The sequence below is a fragment of the Narcine bancroftii genome, chromosome 14 (assembly GCF_036971445.1).
Source record: "Narcine bancroftii isolate sNarBan1 chromosome 14, sNarBan1.hap1, whole genome shotgun sequence".
NCBI lineage: Eukaryota > Metazoa > Chordata > Chondrichthyes > Torpediniformes > Narcinidae > Narcine > Narcine bancroftii.
In genome coordinates this window covers 34503221-34517683 of record NC_091482.1, presented here as the reverse complement: position 1 = coordinate 34517683, position 14463 = coordinate 34503221, and the positions used below count along the sequence as shown (strand labels likewise).

The window sequence follows — 14463 nt, the reverse complement described above, 5'->3', positions numbered from 1 at the left end:
ATTAAAAGGCTGGGGAGAAGGAAAGAAAGGCAGGGGAGAAGTGCAGACTAACAGACAGAGTGTGATAACTGGACCTTTGAACAAAAGGCTATGCTGGTCTTTTTGTGGGCTACATGGAGAAATCCATGCCACAAGCCTACCCAGGCAAGGCCTCTCAACTCTTCCTCTGCTACATCAAGAACTACTTTGGTGCTGCCTCATGCACCCATGATGAGCCCGTTGAATTTATCCACTTGGCTGCCAACTTCCACCCCGATCTCAAATTCACTTGGTCTTGCAACACTCTCCCCTTTCTCAATTTCTCGGATTCCATCTCGGGAGGGAAACTCTCGACGGACATTTTGTACAAACCCACCAACTCCCTCAGTGACCTTGACTACACCTCTCACTCCCTGTAAGGATTCTATTAGTTTCTCACAATTTATCTGCTTCCACTGCATCTGCTCCCAGGATGAGGTCTTCCATCCCAGATCATCTGAGATGTCCTTCAAAAAAAACATGGCTTTCCCTCTACCACCACCAACTCAGCTCTCACCCTCATTACCCTTACAACCGCCCTGGCCATCTCCACTCCTACATGCAACAAGGACAGGATTCCCCTTGTCCCCACCTACCACCCCGCTAGGCATATTATCTTCTGCCACCACCAGACACATCTTCCCCACTCCACCTTCCGCAGGGATCACTCCCTCAGACCATCTCAAGCCTGAAGCACAGTTATATAACTTTACCTTCTATGGACACTACAAGACTTGCTGAGTTCCTGCAAACTTAACATTGAGACATTGGAAAGCCTCAGAGCATCCTCACTTTTGAATGAGAGCTCCAGTACAAAAACACAGGCTGTTTGACGTGTTGACCTAGAAATTCTCACACAATGTTCTCACATGATCATTTTTGGTACATATTTAACAGAAGGCACTTGAAGACACTTGGACATGCTCAGAGGCATCCAGTCATGTTCAATGTATATGCCTGGAAGTTCCTTGCATAACACATTGGTTTCAGTGTGTGTGGTTTTGGAACAGTGCTGACCATTCACATGAAAGCACTTTCACGATACATGTGAGTAAAAAAGAAGCCAGAGTTACCTGGTCCATTGCCAAGAAACTTGACTCCTCAATATTAATGGCATTAGGTCCTCTTAGCTGCTAATGGATTAGAGTGCTTACCCCTTCACTCAAGACAGATTGCAACTTCTATGTCTACAACAAATCATCACAATCTCGTTCAGCAATCCCTTCCTCCCTCCCAACACGCTCATCCAGCAACATTCCAATCCATTCTGTCAACTGAAGCACTCTCCTAGCCACCTCTAACCATTTCTTGCCACTAACTTCCATTCCCCAACCTCTATGAAAGCAAAGTATGCAAGCCTGTTCCACCTCACACAATGCTTTGGCAACCTGCTTTGGGTGAAACCATCAATGTTCAATGGCCAGACTTGCATAGCATCAAAACATGTTCCAAGCCATTCTCTTTCAATACAGTGTTAACTTTGCCCAACCTGCCCTCTTCAATCGATGATTATACTAAAATAGTTCTTCATTAAACTTTCCCCTCATAAACATCTCACCTCCCACCCTGGTGCCAGAGAAGATTTTTGATGTTCTCAGTACATGTACCTCATTGCTACACCATGAATGCCAAGTTTACAGTTATGCAAATGAAGATGGGACTTAGCAACAATTGGAGTGCACATGATTCACCCCATGGGAGATTCTCCACACAAACATTTTCTATGCTAACAATCGAGTAATTCTCTCTCCCATTCTCCACCGAGTAATTCTCCCTGACTGAAGGGCAATTAAGCACTTTGGTTCCAAAACTACAGTAAACCTCCAATCATCCTGAATCCAATGGTCCAACAGCTGATTCACTCATTAGTTCAGAACACCAGAGGAAGTCCAGAGTCCAAGCAAAGTGTGATCCCAGAGATAGGAATCTGAATTGTGAAGCTGGAGCGGAGGTTGAGTTCTGGAACAACTGGGACAGGTAGGTTCATGGCCAGAGTTGGGGTTCATGGTTTTTGTACATTTCATATTTTCTTTAAGATGGGTTCACTGGAAAATCAGCTAGTCAAGCAGGACCAAAGTGCAAAGGGTATGACATTATCAGCATATTATTGCAATCACATACTGCCTCTAGACTTGGAGCTGGTTTCTTTCAATGCTGGGGTGACAGTTGTCATAAATGGCTTTTTGTGTAAACTTGTTGAAAAGTCGACCAGTGAGGTAAGGAAGCCATTATAGCTGTGCAAATGTTAGCTCTCTAACTAAATTTGTGCAAAAGCATCATTGAAGTGGCAAGATTTACAGTGGAGACCATTTGCAGGTTACCAGCTGATTACTGTATCACCTCTCAGAGAGACACCTGTCAATTTACACATGAAAATAAACACCACCATACAATTTCTTGAACATGCTACCCATTTCTATTACCTCAGCATGCACTTACATTATCCTCATAAAGGGTTAGGTGATGTGTTGCCAGCATACGAATTCCCAATCGAGAGGTCAAGGTGTTATCGAGGAAAGAACGAATTAATGACTCATCCTGCAAAACAAAGCAGTGTAGTTTGAAAGGTACATTCAATCAGCTTTCAACTACTGATCAGAACTAATTTTGGCATGAACGTTTCAAGGTTATGAGAGCTCAGTTCAGTGCTTCAATGAGAATAAGAGCTTTTCCTACCTGAATATGTTTACGGCATTCTTTGAAACCTTCAGCCAACATTGTGACAACATCCTTGTGGTCGTCCAGAAGCTGCCGAATCATCTTTCTGTATTGAGTCTCAGTTTTTTCATCAGTGATCTAATAGAACAATTGAAGAAGGAAGTTAGCTTTTTATTGCTGGATGTGCAATGTTAGTCTTAAACAGCAAGGAGGTCTATCTTCTTGGAGTAATACACAGGAGTTAAAATGGACAATTATACTCACAGGTGGGAAATCTGACAGCATCTGAAAGGCTCTGATGTATAATTCATGCTAAAAAAAAAAAGATACACATCAACAAATGTTACAACATAAAACAGCACAGGAACAGGTCCTTTGGCTCATGTGTCTGTGCCAAACATGATGACCACATCTAAATAAGATTCTGCTGCTTGCACCCAATAGATGTCTCTTCAAGGACAAGTCAAAAACAAGAGGGCACAACTTCAGGATTTTAAAAACAGAGATGCAGAGAATTTCTTTAGCCAGAGAGTGGTAAACGCTAGAATTTGCTGCCACTTGCGACTGAGGAGTCCAGGCCATTAGGTGAATTCAAGGTGGAGATTGATAGGTATCTGAATAGTCCGGGTATCGTAGGTTATAGTGTGAAGGCAGGGAAGTGGGCTGAGTGGGAGAATGGATCAGCTTGAGAGGGAATGGTGGAGTAGGCTCGACCGGTCGAATGGCCTACTTTTGCTCCTATATCTTTTGGACTCATGATCCCTTTGTGTTCGTGCGTCTATCTTGGAGCCTCTTAAATGTATCTGCTTCCACCACTGCTCCTGGCAGCCATTCCAGCCCATTCCAGGCACCCACCACACTTCTTCCCCATCGCTTTAAACTAATATCCTCTACAGCAGTGGTTCTCAACCTTGTTCTTTGCACTCACATACCACTTTAAGTATTCCCTATGCCATCAGTGCTCTGTGAGGAGTAAGGGATTGCTTAAGGCAGTATGAGGGTGAAAAGAAAGTTTGAAAACATCTGTTTTAATCGTACCTAATTGACTCGTTATGTGCACAGTTTCATAACTCAAAGGAAATGGGCCAATGGGTCAAGCAAAATATTTTAGTAACAATTGGGACTAGAGCAGTGATTCTCAACCTTCCCTTCCCACTCACATACACCTTAAACAATCCCTTACTCATCACAGAGCACCGATGGCATAGGGATTACTTAAAGTGGGATGTGAGTGGAAAGAAAAAGGTAGAGAACCGCTGATCTAGTGTGTGACGCTTCTACCCAAGGGAAAAGATTCTGACTGTCCAGCCTATCAATGCATTGGATGCTTTTATTAACCTCTATCAGGTCTCCCTTCAGCCTCCTATGCTCCAAAATGTGTTCAATCTCTCCCCATAACTCATTACCTCTAAATCAGGCAACCTCCTGGTGAACCTCTTCAAAGCCTCCACATCCTTCCTGCAATGGGGTGACTAGAAATTCACGTAGTATTCTCAGTGCAGCCAAACTAAAGTTTAATAAACCTGATCTATATATCCCTCCAAATCTTCTTTTACAACAAAAAAAAATCAGCAGATACCTCAAATACATCATCATCTGCCACTGAGAAGCAACGTGGCTGAATGTGTGGTCACAGCAGGTTAACACTTTGCATACACTTGCTATTGTAGCTAATTCCACAAAGTGGCAAGTAAAAAATGCAGAGGTGTTGCAAGTACCATATAAGATGTTCCCCACAGCCCCACCTCTTTCTGTTTACCCTAAATCTATGTCCTCTGCCGTTGCACATCTGTGTTATGGAGTAATGCTTCCTACTATTGACTGTGCCCTTTAATTTTGTGCTCCACAATGTTATCTTTAATCAATCCAAGGAAAGAAAATCCAGTTAATCTCATTAGCCAACTTTCTATTGTTACGATGAGATCATCATAATGAAGTAAATACAGGTACACGATCCTTTATCCGGAACCCTTGGGGGACAGTGTGTTCCAAATTTCGGATTTTTCCAGATTTCGGAAAGCCCACCCGAATTGTGCTGCCGTATCCACCCCCAACCCCTTCCAGTTGCCCTGCCATCTCCTCAAACCCCCCCTCGCCTGCCCAACTCACGTTGCCAGTCTCTCGGCTGCCTGACTCGCGCTGCTGGTCTTCCTCCTCGTCCACCCGACTCACGCAGCTGGTCTCCCCCCCCCGACTGCCCGACTCGCACTGCCAGTCTCTCGCCCGACCGACTCGTGCTGCCGGTCTCTCTCCCCACTTGCTGGATTTTGGGGCTTTCCGGATTTTAAATGTCCAGATAAAGGATAGTGTACCTGTACTTCTTTTTGCTTTCCTGATTGCTTGTTATAAATAGCTCTAAGTAACAAGCCCCCTTGACAGCTTTTTAAAATGTTTAAAGTGATCATATTCAAAGACTAAATTGACACCACAGTGGAATAGCTATTAGAGCCTTTGCCTTACAGCACCAGAGTCCCAGGTTCAATCTTGACCTCAGGTGCTCTCTGCAAGGAGTAACAAATGTACTCCCTGTGACAGCAGTTTCCTCCAGGTGCTCTGGCCTCCTCCTGCATCCCAAAGATACATTGATAGATGGGATAAATGGCTGCTGTGAATTGCCCCTAGTGTGTTGTTGAGAGATACAACCCGGGGGGAATTGGTGACAATACGAGGAGAATAAAAACATTGGATACAAGTGAACAGTTGGTTGATGGTCAGTGCGGACTTGATGGGCCAAAAGGCCTGTTTCCAAGATGTAGGCCTCTAACTCTCCAATGAATAAGTGGGCTCCTTCTTGTACCCATGTATTATTGCTAAGGAAGCACTGTGGCAGCACAGGTGAAAGGAGTGCTCCTTGTTAGGAAGGTTACTTACAACTAACATCTTCTCAAGGGATATTAGTGTTGGATGCATTCCAGAAGAAATAACAACATTCTTTCTGTCACCATTTCCTTCAAACTGTATATCTATGTATGCAGCAGGAACATTTCTACTCAGTAAATTCTCTGCCCATCTTTCCATATCTCTCCTATCCTGCACATATCTCCTTCAATGGTTCTACTCTTTTCTATTTGTCCAATTAAATTTCTTAATTCATTTTATTTATCCTTTTAATATAAACTAGATTGAATCCTTTGTATTTATCCTTATCACAGATTCAAGCAAAAAATGATAACTTGACCTCAGCTGAACTAATTCGAAGAGTTGAATTCTAGCCACATACTTTTCAAATGCACAGCCATATTTTCTTTAAGTGCACACTGGTTAAAAATTTCTTTCAAAACTTCCCTCAATTCTTGACTGATAACGAGTTTGGCAACAGCATCCTTCAGTCAATTGTACTTACCACCTGCAGAATTGTAGGATTGCAACCAATAATGAAAGGAAGGCTCCGAAATCCCTTAATTCTATGGGCAATACGCACAGGTAATTCTTTGAACAGGTACTTGGCACTTTTCTGGATGACCAAAAGAAAAGCAAACCTTAAATGATCATCGACTCTGAAACACATGACTGTGTTTTTCTTATCTACCCCATGCTCAGTTAATTTTATACCACAAGTCAGAATTTAAGATTTAAGTTCAAAAACATTCCTGGGATTGTAGGTTAAAGGGGTGCAATTGAGCAGCATAGCCTCGTTGGCCAAAAGGCCCTGCTACTGGGCTGAATGTCTAAAATTTAAATTTAAATTTAAATAAATTGTTCTTAAAAATTTAAGAGATGAAGACCAATAAAACCCTCAGATCTCTGCAAGGGTCCATCTGCCACGTTACTGAATATACGAGGGGTGTAGGTTAATTAGGTGTAAAATTGGACAGCATAGGCTTGTGGGCCAAAATTGCCTGTTACTGTGCTATATGATGAAATTTAAGGAGTGGCACTTTTGGCGTAGTGGTTGGCACAACACTGTTACAGCGCCAGCGATAGAGACCAGGGTTCAAATCCTACGCTGTCTGTAAAGTTTGTAGTATGACAGAGTATATAGAAATATTTTTGTGAGATAAATTGGGAAAGGTTTGTTAGAGTAGGTCATGTGCAAACACTTTAAAACAGATCTTATTTGAAATACTGGAGACATAGTGACTTCTCACATCTTTTTGTAAGTGCTTAGAAGAGCGCTCAAGTTACTTCACTAATGGGTTATTGTTTACCAAAGGCAACAGATGAAAGAGCAGGCTGGAGCTGTCTGAAAGGAGAATTTTCTGTTGTAAGAGGATCATGTGGTTTTGCAAGCAGAGAGAGTCAAACAGGCTTTCTCTCAGTCTCAGTGTGTGTGTGAGAGAGAGACACACTCACACAGAGAGGACTTCACAGTGTTACAGCCAGCAAGAAATTGCTGGACTGGAACAGGACAAGCTGGCATGCTTTTGGAAGACAGTCTGGTCAAAGTCCTTGTGGTACATGCAAGAGGAGAGGACGGACTACCTAATCTTTCACTTGGAATAAGGGAAACAGAAAGGAATTCTGTGGTGACCTGAAAGAAAGAGGCTGGAGATCATCTGGAGATCCCTGACGGGGCAAGTTTCGTCAGCAAGACACTGAGGTAACTGATGGAAATACATCAGTTGTGGATGTCCTGGAACAAAATATCTCTCTCTAAAAACCAACAAGAACCACTTACCTTTCAAGCACCAAAGCCTGGTGAACTTTATAAATGTTAAATTCTGTGCACAGTATAAGAATTGCCTGCAACCAGTGAACTTGGAAGAATGAGGTGAGATTGGACTGTGAACCAATTAACTCTTCTGAACTTAGACACACATTACACACACGTGCACTAAGAATTAGAAGGGGGTTAAGTTAATAATAGATAAGTTAAAGTTAGATTGTTTTCATGTTTAAAGATAATTAAAAGCAACTTTTGTTTAAATAACCATTTGTCTTGGTGAATATCTATTGCTGCTGGGTTTATGTGCCCTCTGGGCTCATAACAGTACATTTCCCCGTGTCTGCGTGGTTTTTCCCAGGGGGCTCCAGTTTCCTCCCACCATTCTAAATGAACTGGGGGTGTAGGTTAATTTAGTGTAAATTAGTTGACATGGACTTTTGGGCTGAAACAACCTGTTGCCATGCTTTATGTCTACATTTTTAATATTTTAAATATCTCAAATCTGAAGTTTTTCTAGAACTGCACAATGTGTTATTTCTGAGCTTGGATAGGTCTCCTTACGTTTGTTAATTAAAATTTCAGAATGAGTTACAGAAGACAGTAATGATTTTGGAACCCAAGTCATGTCACCAGTACTTCCATCAGTGAAACCAGGATTTTTAAAGAGAGTATTCAGGAAAATAATTTCTAGTATTGTCTGAGAAAAGAGCCTGTACAATTATCCTCGTCTACTATTTTAAAAGACCAGGAATGAAATACTTCTATTCTACTGTTCATAAAGCCACATAGATCTTGGAATAGATTAAGGAACTGGTTGAATGTTGGAAAACATCAGAACATAGCTGATGGTCCAATTCAAAGTTAGGAAATCTATTCTGTGAACTCCCGATAACATGGCAAACCCAAGTTGCAGTGATCCACAGTTCAGGGGAATCCCCAGGGCACCCAATAATGCTCATAATTCAGCAGATATTCAGGCTCGATGCATTTCCAGGTACATTTATGACTCGGCACCAGTGAACAATTTTCAATGACACATCTGTTAGTGTTTCAGGAAACTTGATGACCTCATTGATGATGTTCCAAGACCAAATCCTTGGCCTTTCCTTCACTCAATAACAGAATCCAAAATTCAAACAACTTACCTGGATGTGGCTCCCATCTGGTGACTTCCCTGAATACAACATGGTAGTGGGCGTCAGTCGCACAGATGCCTACAAAAATAGAAAAGTTATATCATTCATTCCTGTGTCACTAAACACGTTGAAGATTCTGATTTTATCTTCTTCATGGTCTCACGTCTGATAAATTTCCCCTGTTGATACAATTATCCAATAAAAATCTGCAGCTCAGTGATAGGACTGAAGTATAGATGACATTTACAAAGCTCTGAGAGTGTTATTTTGTTGCAAGTAGTTGGAGAACATAATTTAATATTAAATTATTAAATCAAGTGAGGACTGCACTGTCAGCAGATCCAACAAATCAAGATCTGCAGCATCCACAGGAAGTACAGAGTAGACAATGCTTTGGGCTTGAGCCTATCATCAAGTTAAGAGCAATGACTTTTTACCGGTTAGCCTGTACTCCTAACCCACACCACCCACTCCCCCACCCACCCCACCCCCCCCACCTTCCGCCCACTCACCTTTCTGGACACCTGCCTGCTTTTGCTCATTACTTGATGAAAGGCATAGGCCCAAAATGTAGATGCTGCATGGCCTGCTGAGTTTCTGCAGCATGTTGGTGCAAAATATTTTGCGATTCATTTGAAAGAGCTGAGCAGTTCCTTGGTGCCTTGGCCAACATGCATCGGTAAAGTATTAATGTCGATGTGCACATTCTATTCAACAAGCTTACAGTTTGCCTACCATGTTTCTCACAATTCAAAATGACTTGGTGCACTGTGAGGCACGTGCCAACGTTCTGACATGAAAACTCTTCCACCGCACCGCAGAAGTATTCGAAACTGTTAAAATGCAGTCCCAGCTTTTATGGCCTACCAAGGACTTTGGGATAGGTTTCCTCCATGCACTGCCTGAGGTAAGACAAGCTCTGCCCTCAGTGTGTGAAAATAACTCTGCGCACCTAGTCCAGTTAAGCGTGGGTGTGAGGAGATCACAGGCAAGGATTCCATTTGAAAGAAACAAGCCAACATAATCTGACAATTCCATTCCAGCTTTTATTTCCCATTCTCCATTTTTAAAATTTATATGTACAGCATGGTAACAAGCCCTTTCAGCCCGCAAGCCCCATGCTGCCCAAATACCTCAATTAACCAACAGCCCCTGTACATTTAGCAAGTGGGAGGAAGCCAGGGCACCTGTAAACACGGACAGAACATACAAACTCCTTACCGATTTCAACCTGGCTCGCTGGCTCTGTTGTTTATTGCACTAACTGCCCTGTCCTACATTCATAATTTTTCTAATTACAGTACTACATTTTGTGCACTGGGACTTTCAATGTCCAATGCCTCAAGTCATCGTGCTCACCTTGTCAAGTGATGAGCAAGTTTCACTGCTGACATTTGCAACTGATTGAACTGGTTATTCTCTCACTATCTTCAAGAACTTTACCTAATCTTCCTCCTTGGCATTTTGCAGCTCTCTTGTACAAAGAGGAACTCAGCACCTTTCCCCTTCTTTCTTGGGGTAGCCTTTACATCTTTGTTGTCTCTTCTTCAGAAGGCAAAAAAAAGTTGCTAATCTGAGCAAACATTTCCTCCTGTTCACCCTTGCTGTGCAATTCCACCATTTTGTTTCATTTTGATCAAAAATTACACTTTGATCAAGCTTGCACAAACAGTAAATTAATATCATCCAGTTTGTATCAAATAAATCTCCCTGAAGCACACCTCAAACATAATCATGATTAGAAATGCCTCTGGGTAAAAGTTGACCACAGAAACTTGTCCCATAGCACAAGAATCTGACAAAAAATATCTTTGGACTGTGATAGAGTATATAGATATGTTTTTGGGTGATAAATTGGGAAAGGTTTGTTAGAGTAGGTCACATACAAACACTTTAAAACAGATCTTATTTGAAATACTGGAGCTCTGCCCCATGCTAGACATATCGAGGCCAACAGTCTTTGCAAGAGCTTTGGAGAGAGCCCAAGAGACTTCACTAATGGATTGTTGTTTACAAAGAGGCAAAAGATTAAAGATCTTGTCAGAGCTGCCTTCTGTCTGGAAGAGAATTCGCTGTTCTAAGAGGGTCATGTGGTTTTGGCAAGCAGAAGGAGTCATAAAGGCTTATTTCTGTGTGTGTGCGAGTGTGAGAGAGAGAGAGAGAGAGAGAGAGAGAGAGAGAGAGAGAGAGAGAGAGAGAGAGAGAGAGAGAGAGAAGTTCAGCCATCAGCAGCGGCTGGCCCCGTAGTTTCCTTAGTATGACCAGGGTTGGCAGCATTTGCGAGCTTGTGCTACCCAGCGTTGGTGATAGAAGCACCAGGTCGACTGGTGCTCTTCCGTCTTCTGTCTGGGGCCGGGCTGTGGATTGCTGGGTGCAGGGCATGTGACCTGGCTCATAGTGGCCTCATTTGCTCTCTTCATCCGCCACTGCACTTCAGCATGGGCTGCGACCTTCCTGGGGTCTGAGAAGTCCTCGTCCGCTGGCAGGAGCGGATGCCCTCCGGCATTTGTTCGAGGAAGGCTTGCTCAAATATCAGGCAGGGTTTATGACCTTCTGCCAGTGTGAGCATCTCATCCATCAATGCGGATGGGTCTCTGTCCCCCAGGCCATTGAGGTGCACCAGCCTGGCTGCGCACTGCCGACAGGAGAGACTGTAGGTGCTGAGGTGGAGGGTTTTGAGGGTGATGTACTTGCCTTCCTCAAGAGGATCTGTGGATCATGTCATCCGCTCTGGCTGCTGTTTCTTCATCAAGGAGACTCACCATGTGGGGAGGTGTCACGTGATGGAGTAGTGGCTGGTAGGGGAACTCCAGCCCTCTCCAGAAAAGTTAAAAAAAGATAGAGAAAAAACAAAGGCACAAACATAAAAACCATAACAAAGTGAAAGTAAAAGTGTGGAGAAAATGGCAGCGAAGAAAGAAAAACCAAAAACAACGGGAAGAAAAGAAGAAGGAAAGATGTCGGAAGAAGAAGGTGAAGGCCTTACCTGTACGAGGAGGCCTGCCGTGGAGAGAGAAGCCCGCTCCCTGAGGTCAGTCGAAGCCCCGAACTCGGGACTACAAAAATGGCTCACGGAGCCAAACAAAAAAAATAACACTGACGGGAGGGGGGACCAGCTGAGGAGTAGATCTCCACAGCTGAAACAGGCAACTACAACACAACAGCAAGAGGAAAACATAGAAAATAATGAGAACAAGAAGGAAGAGAATAAAAATAAGAAATCAAAGAAACAACAGATGACCAACCCAGAGGAAGACGACCAACACCAAGACACTTCTAATAAAAATAAGAAGACCAAAAATACCCAACAAAATAAAACAAACAACCCAACAAGAAAACCAGAAGAGACAGAGGTAAAGGACACAGATCCTGGAGTGGACTCAGAAGAAGAGGAGGAAGAACACAGAGAAATGGAAGATGAAGGGAAGGGCAAGTACATGGATATATATTTTTTTAAAGAATATATGGAAACAGTAAAAGGATGGCAGTCACAAGAATTCAGTGAAATAAAAAGAAGAATAAAAAGTACAGAAGAAAAAGTGAATAGATTAGAGATGATCATGACAGATATAGGAAAAAGAGTAGACAAGGTGGAAGAACGAGAAACAGCCATAGAAATGGAGGTAGATGACTTAAAAAAGAAATTAGAAGAATATGATAAAAAAGTTAAAGAGTCACAGGAGCTGTTAGCTCAGAAGATAGATATAATGGAAAATTATAATTGAAGAAACAATATAAAGATAGTGGGCCTTAAGGAAGATGAAGAAGGCAAAAAATATGAAAGAATTTATAAAAGAATGGATCCCCAGGGTCCTGGGAAGACAGGAAGAAATGGAAATAGAAAGGGCACACAGAACGTTAGCCCCTAAACCACAACCACAACAAAAACCAAGATCCATTCTAGCAAAATTCCTAAGATATACAACAAGAGAAAATATATTGGAGAAAGCAATGAAAAAAAAAGAAGAGAAGACAAAAAACCACTGGAATACAAGGGTCAATAATTTTTTTCTATCCAGATATAAGTTTTGAACTCCTGAAGAAGAGGAAGGAGTTTAATGCAGCAAAAACGACCCTATGGAAAAAAGGTTATAAATTTATGTTAAAATACCCAGCGGTACTTAAAATAGTTATTCTGGGGCAGCAAAACAAACTATTCTCAGATCCAGAAGAAGCACGAAAATTTGCAGAACAACTACAAAACAGATAGAGAGATAAAGAGATGTAACAAGAACAAAAATGACAACAAACTATATATATATAAAAAATAGAGTAAAAGTAAGAACTAAGAAGGGAAAGAAAGGGAAGAAAGGAAGTAAGGAGGGAATTAAGAGAGTGACCTTTGTTATACATGAAGATTAAAATCTTTTCTGGGGGGGCTGGGTGGGGAAGAATAACAGTCACTGTGAAATCAGTTGACGCTTGCGAGCTGATTCGCAAATCCAAATGGAGAGGGGAGATGTAGTTGCCCGACAAGGGACAAAGGGCAACTCAGATAGGGGAGGGACTATTGGGGTTAAAGGAATTTTAGATATGAGAATAGTGGAAATATTTTATGTTTTAGAAATGTTGTCTTATAATGTGTTCAAAAAAAGAAAGCAGAAATGGATAAGAAGGGAAGGTGGTGATGAGGAAACGGAAATGAAAGATAAACAAAGTATGAAATGACTATGTTGAACTATATGACTTTAAATATTAATGGAATACATAACCAAATCAAAAGGAAGAAACTGTTAAATTTACTGAAAAAAGAAAAAATTGATATAGCATTCATACAAGAAACACATCTAACTGAAGTGGAATACAAGAAATTAAAGAGAGATTGGATACGACATGTAACAGCAGCATCATATAATTCAAAAGCCAGAGGAGTAGCTATATTAATTAATAAAAATGTACCAATCAAAATAGAAGAGGAAATAATAGATCCAGCAGGGAGATATGTAATGATAAAATGTCAGATATATTCAGAATTTTGGAATTTACTCAATGTATATTCACCTAATGAAGAATATCAAAAATTTATGCAAGATATCTTTTTGAAGATAGCAGATAATCAAGGGAACATACTAATAGGAGGGAATTTTAACCTTAATTTGGACTCAAACATGGATAAAACTGGAAAAAAAACTAACAGAAAGAACAAAGTAACCAAATTTATAACTAAATCGATGCAAGAAATGCAACTTTTGGATATATGGAGGAAACAACACCCAAAGGAAAAGGAATATTCATACTATTTAGGTAGACATAAAACATACTCAAGGATAGACCTATTCCTGTTATCAGCCCACATTCAAGAGAGAGTTAGGAAAACGGAATATAAAGCTAGACTATTATCAGACCACTCACCCCTGTTATTGACAATAGAGCTAGAGGACATCCCACCAAGAATGTTTAGATGGAGATTAAACTCCATGCTACTTAAAAGACAGGATTTTAGAGAATTAATTGAACGACAAATTAAAATGTACTTTGAAATAAATACGGAATCAGTGAAAGATAAGTTTATACTATGGGTCACAATGAAAGCGTTCATCAGAGGGCAAATAATAAGTTATGTAACTAAGATGAAGAAGGACTACAATCGGGAAACAGAACAGTTGGAAAGAGAAATAACAAAATAGAAAAAGAATTAGCAATAAAGGAAGATACAACTAAAAGAAGAGAATTGGCAGTTAAAAAAATAAAATATGAAACACTACAAACATATAAGGTGGAGAAGAACATAATGAAGACAAAACAGAAATATTATGAGCTAGGAGAAAAAATGCACAAATTCGAGCGTGGCAGCTTAAGACAGAACAAACTAAAAGAATAGTATTGGCATTAAGGAAAAAGGACAAAAAAATTACATATAATCCAACGGAGATCAATGAAAACTTCAGGGAATTCTACGAGCAATTATATCAAACTGAAAACGAAGGGAAAGAAGACAAAATAGATGAATTTCTAACTAAAATTGAACTACCGAAATTACAAACAGAGGAGCAAAATAAATTAATAAAACCATTTGAAATAGAAGAATTACAGGAGATATTAAAA

At 41.0% G+C, this 14463-nt stretch overlaps 1 protein-coding gene across 3 annotated transcripts in view; it reads right to left on the bottom strand.

Annotated features, from left to right (window-relative positions):
• bckdk (branched chain ketoacid dehydrogenase kinase) overlaps positions 1–14463 on the bottom strand; it is a 71695-nt gene that overhangs the window by 35299 nt on the left and 21933 nt on the right. For all 3 annotated transcript variants that reach the window (XM_069911138.1, XM_069911137.1, XM_069911136.1), the window contains exons 2-6: positions 8428–8496; positions 6020–6130; positions 2941–2988; positions 2695–2814; positions 2458–2556 (exon numbers count right to left, since the gene is read on the bottom strand). In XM_069911138.1, coding sequence (XP_069767239.1) covers positions 2458–2556; positions 2695–2814; positions 2941–2988; positions 6020–6130; positions 8428–8469 — 420 coding nt within the window. In that variant the 5' untranslated portion in view covers positions 8470–8496. The remainder of the gene's footprint in view (positions 1–2457; positions 2557–2694; positions 2815–2940; positions 2989–6019; positions 6131–8427; positions 8497–14463) is intronic.